Here is a 15,251-nt window from a genome sequence, read left to right as displayed (position 1 = left end):
GTATGCAAAGGAGCATCTGGAGACAGATCCTAAAGGATTACCCAAATTCAGGGTGAGCCAGAGCCTTCCATCTCTTAACCATACCCCAGGGACGAGGGAGTCTCCTGGAAGAAGCAACGGCTGATGTTGAGCCCTGTAGGAACAGCATTTCTCAGCTCTATTATAAACACAGAGGATGAAGGGATGGAGTTGGGTGTATGCTCAGGTGATGCCAACCCTGTGTGAGACCAGTAATGATGAACATGGAACGGACATCACAGCCTGTCCCCTCCTTACTGAGATAGGCCACCAGGAGCAGCCCAAGCCCAGCCTGCTGCAAGTATAGCCCCACAGCAGCCTTACATCACCCAACCCAAGCCCACGTCACCCAAGCCCAACAGCACCTAGCTCCATACATGGTCCCACAGCCACCCAACCCCACAACACCCAGGATCACCAATCACACAACCCCACTGCTGGCGCCACACCATCCAACTCCACATCACCCACACCCAATACCACCCAACTCCATACCTGGTCCCACTGCCACCCAACCCAGCTGGTGGTCCCACACCACCCAACACCACATCACCCAGGCCCAATACTACCCAGCTCCATACCTAGTCCTACAGCCACCCAACCCATTGTAACTGAGGCTTACCACCAGCCAAGCCCACATCGTTCAGGCCCCACACCACCCAGCTCCACACTAGGTCCCACAGCCACCTGACCCCACCGCTGGCCCAACGCCACCCAACGTGACATCGCTTAGGCCCAATCCCACACAGCTCTATATCTGGTCCTACTGCCACCCAACCCCTTGTAACCCTGGCCCAACACCACACAGTTCCATAGCTGCTCTCACAGCCACCCAACCCTACTGCTGGTCCCACACCGCCCAACCCCACAGCACCCTGGCCCAGCACCACCTAGTCCCACATCATCTTCACCCACCACTACCCAACACCACATCACCCAGGCCTAAGCCCACACAGCTCCACAGCTGACCTCACACCGCCCAACCCCTTGTAACTCAGGCTTACCACCACCCAACACCACATCATGGAGGCCCACCACCACCCAGCTCCATACCTGGTCCTACACCACCCAACCCCACATAACCCTGGCCTATGACTGCCCAAGCCCACGTTGCTCAGGCACACCACCACTCAACTCCTGACCCAGCTGGTGGTCCCACACCACCCAACCCCACAGCACCCTGACCCAGCACCATAGCTTCTCCCACACCACCCAACCCCTTGTAACTCAGGCTAACCACCACCCAACACCACATCACCCAGGCCCACCACCACTCAGTGCCATACATGCTTCCAAACGTCATCCAGGTCCCATGTCCCCCTGAACACCAAGCCCAAAAGCCCAAGCCCAAAAGCCCAAAAGTCCAGGCCAAATCACCCAAGTCCAAGCCCAAGCCCAAGAGCTCAAATGCCCCAAAACCCAAATGCCCAAAAGCCCAGGCCCAAGTGCTGAAGCCCAAGCCCAAGAGCTCAAAAGCCCCAAAGTCCAAAAGCCCAGGCCCAAGAGCTCAAAAGCCTAAATGCCCAAAAGCCCAGGCCCAAGCACTGAAATAAGCCCAAGAGCTCAAAAGCCCAAAAGTCCAAAAGCCCAAGCCCAAGAGCTCAAAATCCCAAATGCCTGATAGCCCAAATGCCCAAAAGGCCAAAAGCTCAGGCCCAAGCCCCGAAGTCCAAGCCCAAATGCCCAAAAGCCCAAACGCCAAAATGCCCAAGAGCTCAAACGCCCAAGCGCTCATAAGCCCAAAAGCCCCAGCTCAAAAGTCCAGGCCCAAGCACCCAAGCCCAAATGCCAAAACTCCCAAAGGCCCCATGCCCCGCCCCCCCCCCCCGGCCCCGCCCGCGCACGCGCAGCGCCCCGCCAGGCCGGCGCACGCGCACCTCCGGGGGCGGGCCGGGCCGGGCCGCGCGCTTTGAACGGCGGCGGCGGCGGGGCCGCATCGCGCCTGCGCGGCCGCTCTGTCAGCGCGGGGCGGGCCATGGCGGCGGGCGGCCGCGGCGGGTTCCGCGCCCTGGCGCTCGGCGTCTCCTTCCTCAAGTGCCTCCTCATCCCCGCCTAGTAAGGAGCTTCCCCGGGGCGGCGGGGGTGGCGCGGCCTGCCAGCTCCCGCGGCGGCCGCTGGGCCGCGCCGCTCCCTCAGGGCGGCCGGGGCGGGGAGGGGGCTGCGGGCCGGCGGGGCCGGAGGGGGCCCCCGTGTCCCCTGGCGTCCCCGGGGCCGTGTCGCCGCCGGGGCCTTGGGGCAGCGGGGCGCGGTGGGTGGCAGCTTTGCTTTTGTGTTTGCAGCCCGTCCCGCCTGGCTGGTGTTCGGGAGCGCCTTTAAGCGTGCTGAAACATTAACGCTTTTTTTTAAAATTTGAAAGGCGCGGTAGGGTTTTTTTTATTATTATTCTAAAAGGCACTGTGGCTTATTTTTTTCCTCAAAGAAAAAAATCGCTGTTAAAAAAATCACTTAGAACCTGCAGTTTTTACATGAATTGTCAGAGAAGGCCAAGCTATAAATACTTGATGCCCTATAGTCACCTGTATGTGTCCTTGGCACAAAGTCCGTGCAGCATCTTTGTTAGTGTTTGAGTTACTTGGTGCAAATCTTTCCCTAGAACTGCTCAGTGGAGGTTTCCTGTTTTATCTGCCTGCAGCGATGTGCTTTGAAATGTTTCTTCTTTAAGCGTCTGTATGTGACTCTTAATATAAACCTTCTGTAGTTATTCCACAGATTTTGAAGTGCATAGGAATTGGCTTGCCATCACTCACAGCTTGCCCCTCTCTCAGTGGTACTATGAAGTAAGTATGTGTTGGGGGAATTTTTTAGCTCTTTATGAATTGGAGGCGTATTGGGTATGTCAGCCTATGTGATTGCTAGAGGAGAAAGCCTTTTATTTGCAAAAGAGATATGTCAAAGATACTGATTGTTGGCAGCTGTAATGCAGCGGTACAGAAACATGCCAGTCACGATTTGTTAGCCCTGTGTAGCGTGCAGTTAAAAAATGAGAATTGTTTGGGGAAGCTGCTAGTACTTACGAAGGCAAAATGAAAAAGGCAGTTAAGGCATATGGATTATTAGGAAGGCTGTGTAACACAGAAGCAAATTGCATGGTAGTCTTAAATTGCTGTTCATTTTGCTCTTGTCGTTAATGATACACAGTTATCACAAGAACGAATCATATAAATGAGTATATATGTAATGAAATCAATCACCGTATTAAACTTTTGAGCCTTTGCTGGTGCGCTACTAGCATTTATCAGTTCTAATCTAGATTAATCACCTTTAAGTTCATTATAAACTCAGCCTACACAACTGGGTTTTAATCTATTTTACAAGTGCCTTCTGGAGTTCTGGAATAAATATCACAGTCTCTGGTATTCCTCCACCTAAGTGTCTGGAAACTGTATCTAAGAGTAAATGATTTGTGCGGGTCAGAATTTTGAAAGGCTGATCCAATACCGTAAAACAAATTTCTGTGATGATCCCAGTGCCAAAGCATAGCATGCCTTTCGGCAGCATGACATAAGCGTTTGGGAACACGCATGCTGAGAAATATGCCCTGTCCCAACCTGCTCTGTTCCTCCTTCTTTTCTATTTCCACAGCCAAGGAGTTAATTGTTGATCAGAGCACAGTAACTGTCCTTATGGGAAAAGATGGCCCGATACTGTTAGACCTTAATAAGGTCTTACTAGAATTAAGATATACTGACTAGTGAGTAAAAATAATTTTGAGGCTGTGACAAGGCTGTGCTGCTGATTCCTCTAATATAGACCAATATTCACTGTGAACTATTTTATTGAGAATTTTTTATTATTGGCCCTATTACAGAAAGTTGATTTATAAAGAACAGACAGTTATACTGGCTAGGTGCAGATACACAAAATGCCATTTAATCTTTTTCTAGTAATCAAGACATGCCACCCCTCTGCCAGTACTACAGAAGAAGGGCTGAAATCATGTGCAACACCATACAGCTGGCTACTTTATTGGGAAATAGTTTGTGTTGAATAGAGGCTACTGAGATAAAATACATCAGCTGATTTGCTGTCATGAACTGTACCTGAAGGGCTGTAAACAGCATGAATTGTGTTCAAGTATTTAATCTTATTTTGTCTTTAGGCAACTTCAGAATGGACCCTGGATTATCCACCGTTTTTTGCCTGGTTTGAATACGCACTTTCGCATGTTGCCAAGTACTTTGACCCCAAGATGTTGGTTATAGAAAATCTAAATTACACCAGTCATGCAACCATCTTCTTCCAAAGATTTTCCGTCATTTTTACAGATATTGTTTTCATATATGCAGTTTACGAGTAAGTAGTCTTAACGTTCTGATTTTAGGGACAGTGGATAGTATTTAATATATGGACTTTTTCTAGAGTAACAACAATTATTTGTACAGATAAGCTTGTAAATGCATGGAAATATCAAAGGTGCTTTAACCTATTCAAGGAGAAATTTGGAACACGCTGCTGAACACAAGGTAAGTTGTTCTTGGAAATGCCATTACTGTGTGACCAGGTTTGTAGACATCCAGACATTAGCTGCTGTTTCACACGTAAGTGTTTTGTTTCTGTTGTTGGGTTCATTTTGTAGGAGTTGCAGGGCAGCCTGCATGCACTCAACTGTTTTTCTTCGGTTACTTTTTCATATTACTCCGCTCTTCTAGAGTAGTAGCGTAAAGGAAGCTTCTGGCCAAACATGAGTATCATCAAATACGCAAAATCACTGCACTGTTTTTGGTTTTCAGGATGATAAACTGATTATTCCAAGTCTAATTCAACAATATTAAGATTGCATGTTTTCAGTGTGCCCTGACTTTGTGAAGAAGTGTTTATCTTGCACCTAAAGAGTAGAGAGAGGTGAGGTGGCTTGAGTAATATGTTGCCTACCTTAATTGTTTGGCTCTAACAGTCTTCCCTTGTTTTATTCTGTCTGCTTAAAGTCTGGGTAGGAAGTTCACTGTTGCATTGGAGCACTACCTAAGCTCCTTTATTTACTTTTATTTGAAATGGGCTGGCTTTGCACTGTGACTTTTTTCCCTTTATTGTTTTTACTCAAAGATGAATGAATATGCTGCCTTTCTTAATAAGGCTCTGCTAATAGTATTTCAACACAAATCATCCACAACTTTTTAATCTGATCTAACCTTATCTTCAAAAATAATATGGACCATATGGCTTCATGCTGCGAAGTAATAAGATGTTTTCAACCGAAATAGCTCATAATATTGGGGGGGAGTCAGAAAGAGGTTAATATCCAACTGAGGACCTTAGATACAACTTGGAATGTTGTCTCCAGATGTAGCAATGCATTGTTCATTCATGAGAAGTCAATAGCAATCAGGTTATGACAACTTTACAGTTATTACTGAATATGAGACTTGAACCTGAGACTAGGTTACTTAATGTAAGCTTTAGCGTGCGGAACACACTACAGCTATTGAAATCTAAAATCCTTTTTTTTACTAAACTTTATATGTGACGCTGTCTTCTTATGATGAATTTGCTAAGAATTTTATCATTGCTTTTCATCCTAATAAAATAGCTAACTTCATGTTAAGTGCACTTCTCAGCTCTTAAAAGCAGAGATGTTTTTGTTGGCTGTTTCAGTTAAGACTTCTGTTTCTTCTGCTCTTGTTCAGGTGCTGCAGGTGTGTAAATGGAAAACGAGCTGCAAAGGACATCCTGGAGAAACCAACATTTATTCTTGCTGTTCTGCTCTTGTGGAATTTTGGGTTGTTAATTGTGGATCGTATCCTTTCCAGCCATTGCGGGTTGTTTGTGGTTTAACAGCCTGTTACAGCATGTGGTATTGTTATGAATATTATTATTACTATCACAGCAAGTAACACTACTGTTTGGATTTCTGGGGTTAGTTGAATAACTTCATGTTTTCATTAGAATTATTATTTGGCAAAATGGAAATTGTTCAGTTTTTGGTCTGATATGCCAGAACTGCAGGGAGACCAGTCTGGCAGCAGCATGGCTGTTCCTGCTGGCTGCTTCTCGTCTGCCTGCCTACAGAATGTATTAGCAGAGAGCCACTTCTTTTGTTTTTTTTTCCCCTTGGGTGTGGTTCTAAGTTTGTGCTGTGGCAAGGAAAATCTTGAAGTGCTTTATGATTGGATTGTATTCCATTGGTTAATGTTACATGAGAATTAGCAGGTTTTTAAAGAGGATGTAAAAATAATTCTGGAAAGGCCAATTACTGAGTCAGTCTTGACACAATGTGCATTGATCTAGCTGAAGAGGGAGCAGAGGGGGAAAGCAACAGTAATTCTTCTATAGGAACGACTAGCTTTCTTTGTCCCTGTCCCTACCCAAGTTGCCTACTTACAGCTAGTAGATAAGTGAGGGCTGCTGTCTCCATCCATTAACCAATGTGTGGGAGGAAACTAATACTTAAAAGATTAAAAAAAAAAAGGAGAATTAACCTTCTTTGTTTTGTCTTATATAAGATGCCCAATAAATATGTAATCAGATTGTTATGTTTCACTTCTTCAAGATAATATGCTAGTATATTTAGATTTTGTCTAAGAGTACTTACAGGTAAGGTTAAATAACGCTTTGTGTCTATGGGGAGTGAATTTAAGGTTGCTGTCTTGATTTAAGTTCCATTTTAATTTGAATCTATTGTTTGTAAGTTTGAGTCTTCCCCAGCAAACTGATGAAGATAAAGAAAGCTTGCTTTATTCCTTTCTTAACTCATGTTCAGATATTCACTTTCAGTACAACGGCTTTTTGTTTGGGCTGATGCTTCTTTCTGTTGCTCGACTGTGCCAGGTAAACTTGTGTGGCTCTCTTCTGTTTGCTGCCATATATTAGGTGCATTAGTTCACTTCATTGGACTGCCCATACTGAAGGCAGTGGGAGAGGCTTGAAGGTGAGGTGTGCTAAGCTGGATGTCTTAATTGCTTGTTGAGTTTGGGGGAAGAGGAGAACTTGAAACTCGCTGTAATTGCTTGCTGTTGCTGCAGTGTTGCAGTTCCCTGATGGTTTCGTGCCATCTTCTCTTCTTCCCTGTCACCAGTCCCTAGAAAACATACTTCTGGAGCTATGGGGTGGTGAGGCTTACCCCAGTGTTGCAAGTATTGTGTGACAATGTAGTTTCCTTCTCCATACCTGTTGTGCATAACACTGCTGAGTGTGTAATTTGAAGTAAATACTCCTTATTCTTTTTATGCCTATGATATAAATGTCCTGTCACCTTAGGAGTACAACAGAGGGCCATTAGATGTTAGTACAAAGAGAGAGCAAGTAGAAGAACTTACGTTCTGTTTTATTTTCCTTTTAGAAAAGATATTTGGAGGGCGCTCTTCTGTTTGCTGTTCTTTTGCATTTCAAACACATCTACATGTATGTGGCCCCCGCATATGGCATTTATTTGTTACGATCCTATTGTTTTACTGCAAATAATGCAGGTAAGATGGGGTTTTTTCTCTCTTGCTTTTGGGGGATTGTGTTAATTGTGCGGCCTGGGGAAGACTCAAGATGTGCAGATGCCATTGGAACAAAATGGCTGTGGGTCAGACAGAAGTTCTGCTTGAGTCTTTAAAAGTCTTTGATATTTATTTGTTTCTGTAAAATTAATGTTTATAGGGAGTTCTTTATTAAGAAAACCCAACAGGAACAAACTGCACACAGCAGTTTGAAGCCATAATATATTCATATCTAATATTAGATAGAATTAGCAGCTATTTCAAAGTCCTTCTTCAAGTTCCTTTCCACTCCTTAGCACGGAAATGTGCCTGATATTCCTCACATGAACAGAAATGGTATTATGTTGAAAGAGAAAATACCAAAAGGTTGTATAATGCAGGAGCTGCAATGCGGAAAAAGTAAATGCAAACTAACTGGTGAAGGAAGCAACTGAATATATATATTGGCATAAAAGGCTATGTGCTTCTTTTAAATAGATGCTAGCGATTCACTGCTGGTGTGGAATGCTTTGTCTCCCTTTTAGCTTGTCACAGTAACTGTTTCCATAATCTGCTTCTTGCAGATGGATCCCTGAAGTGGAGAAGCTTCAGCTTTCTTCATGTAACTCTTCTGGGACTGATTGTCTGTCTTGTTTCTGCTCTTTCATTGGGTCCCTTCATAGTATTGGTAATAACCCCTTTTTCACCTGTTATTCCCCTGAACTGTTAGAAAATTGTGTTACAGAAATATAAGCAGTGTCTCGCCTAAAGACATTTCTTTTTTTATTTTTATTTTTTTCTGTAGGGCCAGTTGCCTCAAGTCATTTCACGGCTTTTTCCTTTCAAACGAGGCCTCTGCCATGCTTATTGGGCTCCTAACTTCTGGGCTTTGTACAATGCCATGGATAAAGCACTAACAATTTTTGGTACAGTATGCTAATCGCTGTTTGGTGCCTATTTGCAGATAGAGCTCTCTGGATTTTAGTCTTCCTCATTTAAAATGCAGGTAGTCAATTACATTTTCAGATTGCTTTAAATCATCTGATTATCTGTGTAATCCAGTGCATGTTTTTCACATTAAGTTTTCAACGTTAGGTCAGAAATAATCATTCTTCTCTGCTGTCCTTTAAAAAAGAAAATACTTGGTCGTATACTTAGTTCAGCTACTTAATTTTCTTCGTTAGTGTTTATCAGTTTGTGCTTTTTTCTTATGTTTTGGTTTTAGGTTTAAAGTGTAATTTTCTTGATCATACAAAAATTCCTAAAGCCTCCATGACAGGAGGACTGGTTCAAGAATTTCAGCATACTGTCCTCCCTTCTGTGACTCCACTGGCAACATTAATCTGTACCTTCATATCTATATTGGTAAGAACAAATATTTTTTGGAAACATGATGGGTTTTGTCCCTAGTAGTTTTTATTTGATTAGCACACCCTTCACATGAACTTTAAGGACGACAGTAAGTTTTCTCTTAAAAAAAAAAAACTAAAATGATAAATTTTATTTATTAATATATTTCTTTATACACAATATTACTGTCTCAAAGTGTGGCTAAATTATAGTCCCTGTCAACTCTAGAATGGTTAAAAGATTGTTAAAAGTGTTCTTAGATCACAGCCACTCTGCGTGAGCTAGAAGTAACCTTTTGTGACAGAAGGTAGTTAACTAGGATGCCAGTAGAGATAGTGGTGGAACTGTTTGGGCAGCTTATGGTGTTCCTAACAGCACGAGCTACAGGCAAGCATAATGTTCTTAACGCGACAAGCAAAGAATTAAAGGTTCAAGAAATAATTACCTGGATATAGAGTCTTTTTCACTCTAATGGGCACCTGGCCTTTAATGGGAAATCTTTGTTTCAACACCTTTGTAGTAACTTTGATAAACTAAGTTTAGTAGTGGCTTAGTGTCAAGGACAGTTCTTCCAACACAAGTGATAGGGAGCTGGCTGTGGTCTTTCAGTCTGCTTTTCCCCTCCTGCTACATTGATGAAGTCCTTCAGGCTCTGCTCGTACATCCAAATAGATGCGGTTCTTCCAGTGCAATCTAATGCTTGGGCCACACAGGCACAACCTGGGTGCAGTGGTGTTTATTAACTTTGAAAAATCTCTTTGGACAATGGCTTGTGTTCAGGATTGCCAAACTTTTCACTGAAGTCCTGTTTTTGCCTGTTGTTTCTAGCCCTCTGTTTTCTGTCTTTGGTTTAAACCTCAAGGGCCCAGAGGCTTTCTACAGTGCCTTGTTCTTTGTGCGTTGAGCTCCTTCATGTTTGGCTGGCACGTGCATGAAAAAGCAATACTCCTTGCTATTCTGCCTTTAAGGTAAGTGTATTTTGTATGTAGTTGCCCAGACTGAACCTGCAGCCACTTGTTGAGGAATCCTCAAAGAGGATTGCTTTGTTTTCAGTGTATTTCCGAAAATGACCATGTTTATGGAATGCCTTAAGCTGTAAAGTTTTAGTGCACTTCAAGTACATTAATTTCAGGCACAATTAAAATGTGGCCACCTTAGCAATAGGATGTGCTGATGCTAGTATAGCGTATGTAGGAAACTGGTGTGGTGGTAAACAGTATCTTTTATGACACACTGACACTGGCTTATACTTCACAATAGTTTGCATTGACAGAAGCTTTAAGTAGAGCTTTATTGGTGGTAGTAGCTGATTCCCGTATCAGCTCTGTGGGGCACAGCAAAGCTTTGTGCTAACTTGCAGATGATCGGAAGAATAGAAGCATGTGGTGTTGGGGTGATTAAGCAATCAGTTTAGGAGTCTGACATAGGCCTACACACTACATACGCTCTTTTGTGTCTCTTTGCTGAGTTGTATTAAGATGCATAGTATACAGAAAATCTCTGTGTATTGATTCAGATGCTTTATTGCTGTTGGAATAATGCAGAAAAGCCCCAAACCCCAAAACAAACCATGCCTATGAAAGAATGGGGTCCAGACTTTAGGCTGTATGTGGATCCGCAGCTCTTAAAAGAATTCATTTAGCTTCCCCTTGAAGCCTTTTCCTAGTGACAGCTTGGGAGTATGCTTGATGAAAGGTTTCTCTCATGTGGTATGGTGGACGCAAGCAGGCTACTTTCGTAGTCTTTTCGTTCTCCCACTGTTATTACCGCATTTGTCCAGTACATTCATTGCACCTGGAAAGTCCAAGACCTATTTGTCAAATGTGTTATGGCTTTGCCTTTTAAAGAGAAAATTGTCTTGCCTGGCTTGAAGCATTTGATGCTGCTGTCATACTCAAGCATGGCAAGTATTTGTAGTTGATTTAGTTCTTCTTCTCTCTGAATAGTTTAGAGATCTACTCTGTCAGGGACAAATGTAAAAATATTGTAGTAGTCTTAGCTGCCAGGCAGTTCAGGCCTTGATGAGTGCTGTGGTTCGTATTTGTGGTTCGTATTTGAAATGCTAGGTAGATTGTTCAGGAGCCAGGTGAGGAAAGGGAGCTTCTGCACTATGCTTGACAAGGACAATACAGTTTCTACCAAAAGGACTTTTTGTCTGCTTAAGGTAGATGTGAGGCTATAGTTTGTAAGCTGCCTGATCAGTATTGCTACAAATTGTATTTTCCTTGTTCAGAGATTTAGTGATGTTTAAACTCTTGAAGTGAGAATTATGGGAGGGAGGGAATTAACACTGGAAAAACAAAAAGGAGATGAAACAGGGGTGACAATGCTGGCAGCAAGCTGGCTGAGGGAAAAGACCATTTGTAGGAAACTCCAGGTCTTTCTGGTGTGTTTGTTCAGTGGCTGTATGTTTTTTTGAGGAGGGGTTTCCTGGCTGATTTTCCTCCTGCATTTTTATATCTGAGGCTGCGTGGTTTGGAAGCAGGAGACTTCATCACAGGTCCAGTGTTTGGAGAGACTGGGTTACTGTGAAACTGTTTGACCTGTTCTTCAGTCCCCTGTGAATTGTGTAGTGTTTTGCTGAAATTAAGTTTCTCTGCTAAAAGACAAAAGCGTAACATTCTTGTCATTTTTAGCTTGTTGTCTGTTCAGAGAGCCAAAGATGCTGGCATCTACTTGATTCTGACAACAACAGGGCACTTCTCGCTTTTTCCATTGTTGTTCACACCACCAGGTAAAGTGTTTTCCTTCTTTCTGTGCCTTCGTCTTACTGCTTTGGGGTTTTTTGCAGAGGTGATGTAGAGGTAACAGTTTTGGATTATTTTATGTAATACATTGAAAGTTGCAAAATACAAACTCTCCAGCTAGTGAAAAGAAACGGTTTAAAAAGCTGTGGAAGATGTGTAGGCTTTAAGTTGAAATAGGAATGAGAAATTGTCAGTCAGCATTTGTTGGCCCTCATTCTGCCACAGTTGTAGAAACTTCCCCCTGTCCAACATAACCATGTGAAACAAAAGCAATAAAGACAATTTGAAACAACAAACCTGTCAGGCTGTTTTCCAGCTGACTGCTACTTCATGCTATCAGTAGTGTGTTTAAACTAAAAAAAAAAAAAAAAAATGCAGCAGCATGAGTTAAAACCAGTATGTGTAGAGACAGATTTGTCTTTGTGACCAAAATCTGTTCTTTCCTTCCTTCCGCCCCCTCCTCCCCTTTCAATGAATTCAGGGTCTGTTTGCTTCACTTAAACCCTAGGCTGTCATAGCTACGACAGCATTGTAACGCTGTATTGATTGTGATGCTTCTGGGAGTGTTAAATTCAGACACTCACGCTCTTGGTCTGGCAGTGCTGCTTATTTGCAGTAGTGAAGGTGCTGCTTTGGGAAATGAGAAACTTCCTCTGCCTTCTCTATTACCTGATTTTTAACTAGTGTGCAACCTAGAACTAGAGAGCATTAGACTAGAGGGCAGTCACTTCTAAGTTTCCCAGTGATTTCTGATTTCTTTTGAATAGGAAAATCTTATTTGCAGTGCTTTCATACACTGTAATTATAATTAGTGTGTTCAGTATGTTTATAGATAATTGAAGTAAGTGCATTGCAAATGTTTGGCATTTCCTTTAGTAAATACCTGTGCTTATTTTTAGATGTCCGAAGCAATAAAACATTTATTTCTGTTTGGAGAATATAAAGTTGGACAATGCAAGTGTAACTAATAGGATTTAAAGATGCTGCAGCTTACATGGCTGAAGGGTTTTTTTAATTAATGTTAGAAGTATGTTCTGTTCCTTGTGTTTCAGAACTTCCAATTAAAATACTGCTTATGCTGCTGTTTACCGTTTATAGCTTCTCTTCGTTGAAATCTCTCTTCAGGTAATTAAAGAAACTTCTTTCCAATGCCAAGAACAAAACCATTTCTTCTGTCACTGGGAACAGTGTTGTCCTAAGGAGCAAACAGCACAGAAAACTGATGCTGAAATATCAAATCAAAGTGTTACTAGTCAAAAGATGCTGCTGCCTCTGCTCTCCTTTCAGGAGGCAAAGCTTAAATTGGGGTTATTATAGCACATCCTTGTTATGTTTGAATTGTGACAGCTTCCGAGTAAATCCCCACCTGCTTGATGGTGCTGTTGAGCATTAAGGTGTAGTGCTGTAGCCAGTGGATTTGGCAGTCCTGGGTTAACGGTTGAACTGGATCTTAAAGGATTCTTCCAACCTAAATGATTCTGTGATTCAATTCAATACTGGAGCACTTACCACCGTGAGTTCTCTGGAGACTGTTGATCTGTGCTAGCAGTTACAAAACTGCTTTTTGCAGTAGGACTTAGTATTTTAACTATGTGGAAGGGACAGGTTATAAATGACATACACTTACAAGCTGTAATTTGTCAGCAAATCTCCTGAGAAGAGGCTGGTTGTCAGGACCAGTTGCCCAAGTCATCCTGTGTATTTTTACATGCTGTTGATCTCTTTTAACCGCTTGACCAAAGATAGTGCTTATCGTTATAACCTCTATTTCCTAAACTTTTCATGGCAAAACCAAGCTGTAATGAGGGATGTTGGAAATGCTGTAAGCCTCTGTTCAGTACACCAGTCACCTGCTTTTTGTAGGTCATCCTGTTTCAACCGGACTGGTTATTATCCCCCCTTAGTATTCCAGAATTCAATCATTCTATCTGAAGAGCTCTAACTAAAAACCTATGTAGGAGCTTAGTTTCTGCTAGAGATGGAGCTTTTGTAAGTTTCTTGTTCCTAACTTTCCAAAACAGATTCCTTCCAGAAGAACATGAATTTCCCTGTAAACTCCCTGCAGTCAAACCCCTACCACCAATGTCCTTTGCAAGAGAGAATGGCTCATAGTACATCCTACAGAAAGCTTGGGGGAGGGGGGAAGAAGTTAAAATCTGATGTTTCCAGTACAGCTTTGGTGTGTATATGAAGGTCTCTGTTCAGTTGCTCACTGAAAGATATGAGGTGAAGCAGAGCAGCTGATGAGACTTCTACTTAGATTCCAAGGCGTCTTAGAATTTGGTGTAAAAGCCACATAAGGGGGAAAAAAGATGGGGTTTTTTCCTACTGAAGCTCCTTAAATTGTTATTTAAAGCCTTATTGTGAGCTAATGGGGGATATTCTTTGCACTGGTGACCAGTGATAGCTTGAAAAACAGAATAGTTAGTCAACATCATGTGGTTTAACTTTTTATTATTTTTATTCGTCTGGCAGGAGAGAGAGGCCTCTCCTTAACTGGCTTGAAACAATCTACCTCATCCAGCTAGTGCCTTTGGAAATCTTCTGTGAAATTGTATTTCCTCTGACCCCCTGGAAACAGCACTTCCCTTTTGTCCCTCTGTTGCTGACCTCTGTGTACTGTGCTCTAGGTGTCACGTATGCTTGGCTGAAACTCTACATCTCTGTCTTGACTGAAAGAATTTCTGTTAAACAAAAGGCCGAGTAAAGCCACGGTGTCGGGAGCAGTCCCAAGTTACCCCCCTGCGGGGATTATCCAGCACGGTGAGGGGTTGTTACAAGGACATACAACTCCTGATAAGACACAGCATATGTGTACCATCACCATGAGGGAAGTTTTTTGTCCAACACTTCTATACTGCCCAACGAGGATACCTCTGATCAGAATTGCTTGTCACAGTAAAGAGGGGCACGGTGAGATGCCACTTGCCATGGATAAACTGTGAAGCTTAATAAAGTCCAGACTTCTGTCTTGAGGAAAAACCTGCCTGGCTTTCCCATTCCTGTTTGTATTTGAATAAAAATTACTGTGGCATATTACCAGGGATCATTGCTGTGTAGGAGAGCATTGTAACTGTATTCTGTGGACTATGTAAATTAAAAACTTGATATTTTTTGTTTTGAGTATTTCTTGTGGGGTTTTTTTTCAGCTCTAAGCCCTGCTTTTGAGGGACACATGCACCAGTAAGGATGTAGTATCTAGCTGGAAACTTGTCTGGATGCTTTTTGTCAAAATCTTGACACCCAGATCTCAAGCTTTAAATTAGTTGCTTGATCTGTCCACGTCCCTTTGACCTCCTTGTTTCATTGATATTTTTTGCAAGTAACTTGTAGCGTTCTAATAGTTTTGTAGACCAGATTCATGACTCGAGGCATGCTTCAGAAATAAGGAATTTCTTCACCACCACTAAACCTATGGTTAATTGTATTTACTTGTAATTCACGTAAAATTCTGCAACTGGGACAAATGACCAAGTGTCGACAATTCCTCTAGTAAGTTGTGGAAAAGATCTATCATGTTCTGCCTCTGGGGATTCACGTACCCTTAAAGATGACAGTTACCTACAGCTTGATGCAGTTTGTTGTTGCACTTTTTTAAACCCAAATTAACCATCCCTAAAAGATTTTGCCTTTAAAATTGGAGTCTGGTTTGGATTCCAGCACTGACAGATGAAACCAGGAGGGGAGAGAGGGAGGATTTTGGTGGTTTGGTTTTATTTTTATTTTTTCCCCAGTA

The 15,251-nt window shown here is 42.7% G+C and overlaps 1 protein-coding gene across 1 annotated transcript; it reads left to right on the top strand.

Annotated features, from left to right (window-relative positions):
• Positions 1–1,950: 1,950 nt before the first annotated feature.
• Positions 1,951–14,632, top strand: ALG8 (ALG8 alpha-1,3-glucosyltransferase). The gene is made up of 13 exons (XM_040584058.1): positions 1,951–2,073; positions 2,717–2,795; positions 4,118–4,311; positions 5,643–5,752; positions 6,716–6,783; positions 7,295–7,421; positions 8,003–8,106; positions 8,224–8,344; positions 8,644–8,783; positions 9,597–9,736; positions 11,405–11,502; positions 12,568–12,640; positions 13,991–14,632. Exons 1-13 carry the CDS (start codon positions 1,994–1,996, stop codon positions 14,220–14,222), a joined length of 1,566 nt encoding a protein of 521 aa, XP_040439992.1. The 5' UTR covers positions 1,951–1,993; the 3' UTR covers positions 14,223–14,632.
• Positions 14,633–15,251: the final 619 nt, after the last annotated feature.

Source organism: Falco naumanni, chromosome 2 (assembly GCF_017639655.2).
Source record: "Falco naumanni isolate bFalNau1 chromosome 2, bFalNau1.pat, whole genome shotgun sequence".
Classification (NCBI taxonomy): Eukaryota; Metazoa; Chordata; class Aves; order Falconiformes; family Falconidae; genus Falco; species Falco naumanni.
Note: the sequence above shows the minus strand (reverse complement) of the source record. Positions and strands in the feature narration are given on the sequence as shown.

Coding starts and splice junctions, on each gene's coding strand:
- ALG8 (XM_040584058.1), top strand. CDS start 1,994: ATGGCGGCGGGCGGCCGCGGCGGGTTCCGCGCCCTGGCGCTCGGCGTC. Junction 4,312..5,642: donor TTCATATATGCAGTTTACGA/GTAAGTAGTCTT, acceptor GCTCTTGTTCAG/GTGCTGCAGGTGTGTAAATG. Junction 7,422..8,002: donor TTTTACTGCAAATAATGCAG/GTAAGATGGGGT, acceptor TGCTTCTTGCAG/ATGGATCCCTGAAGTGGAGA.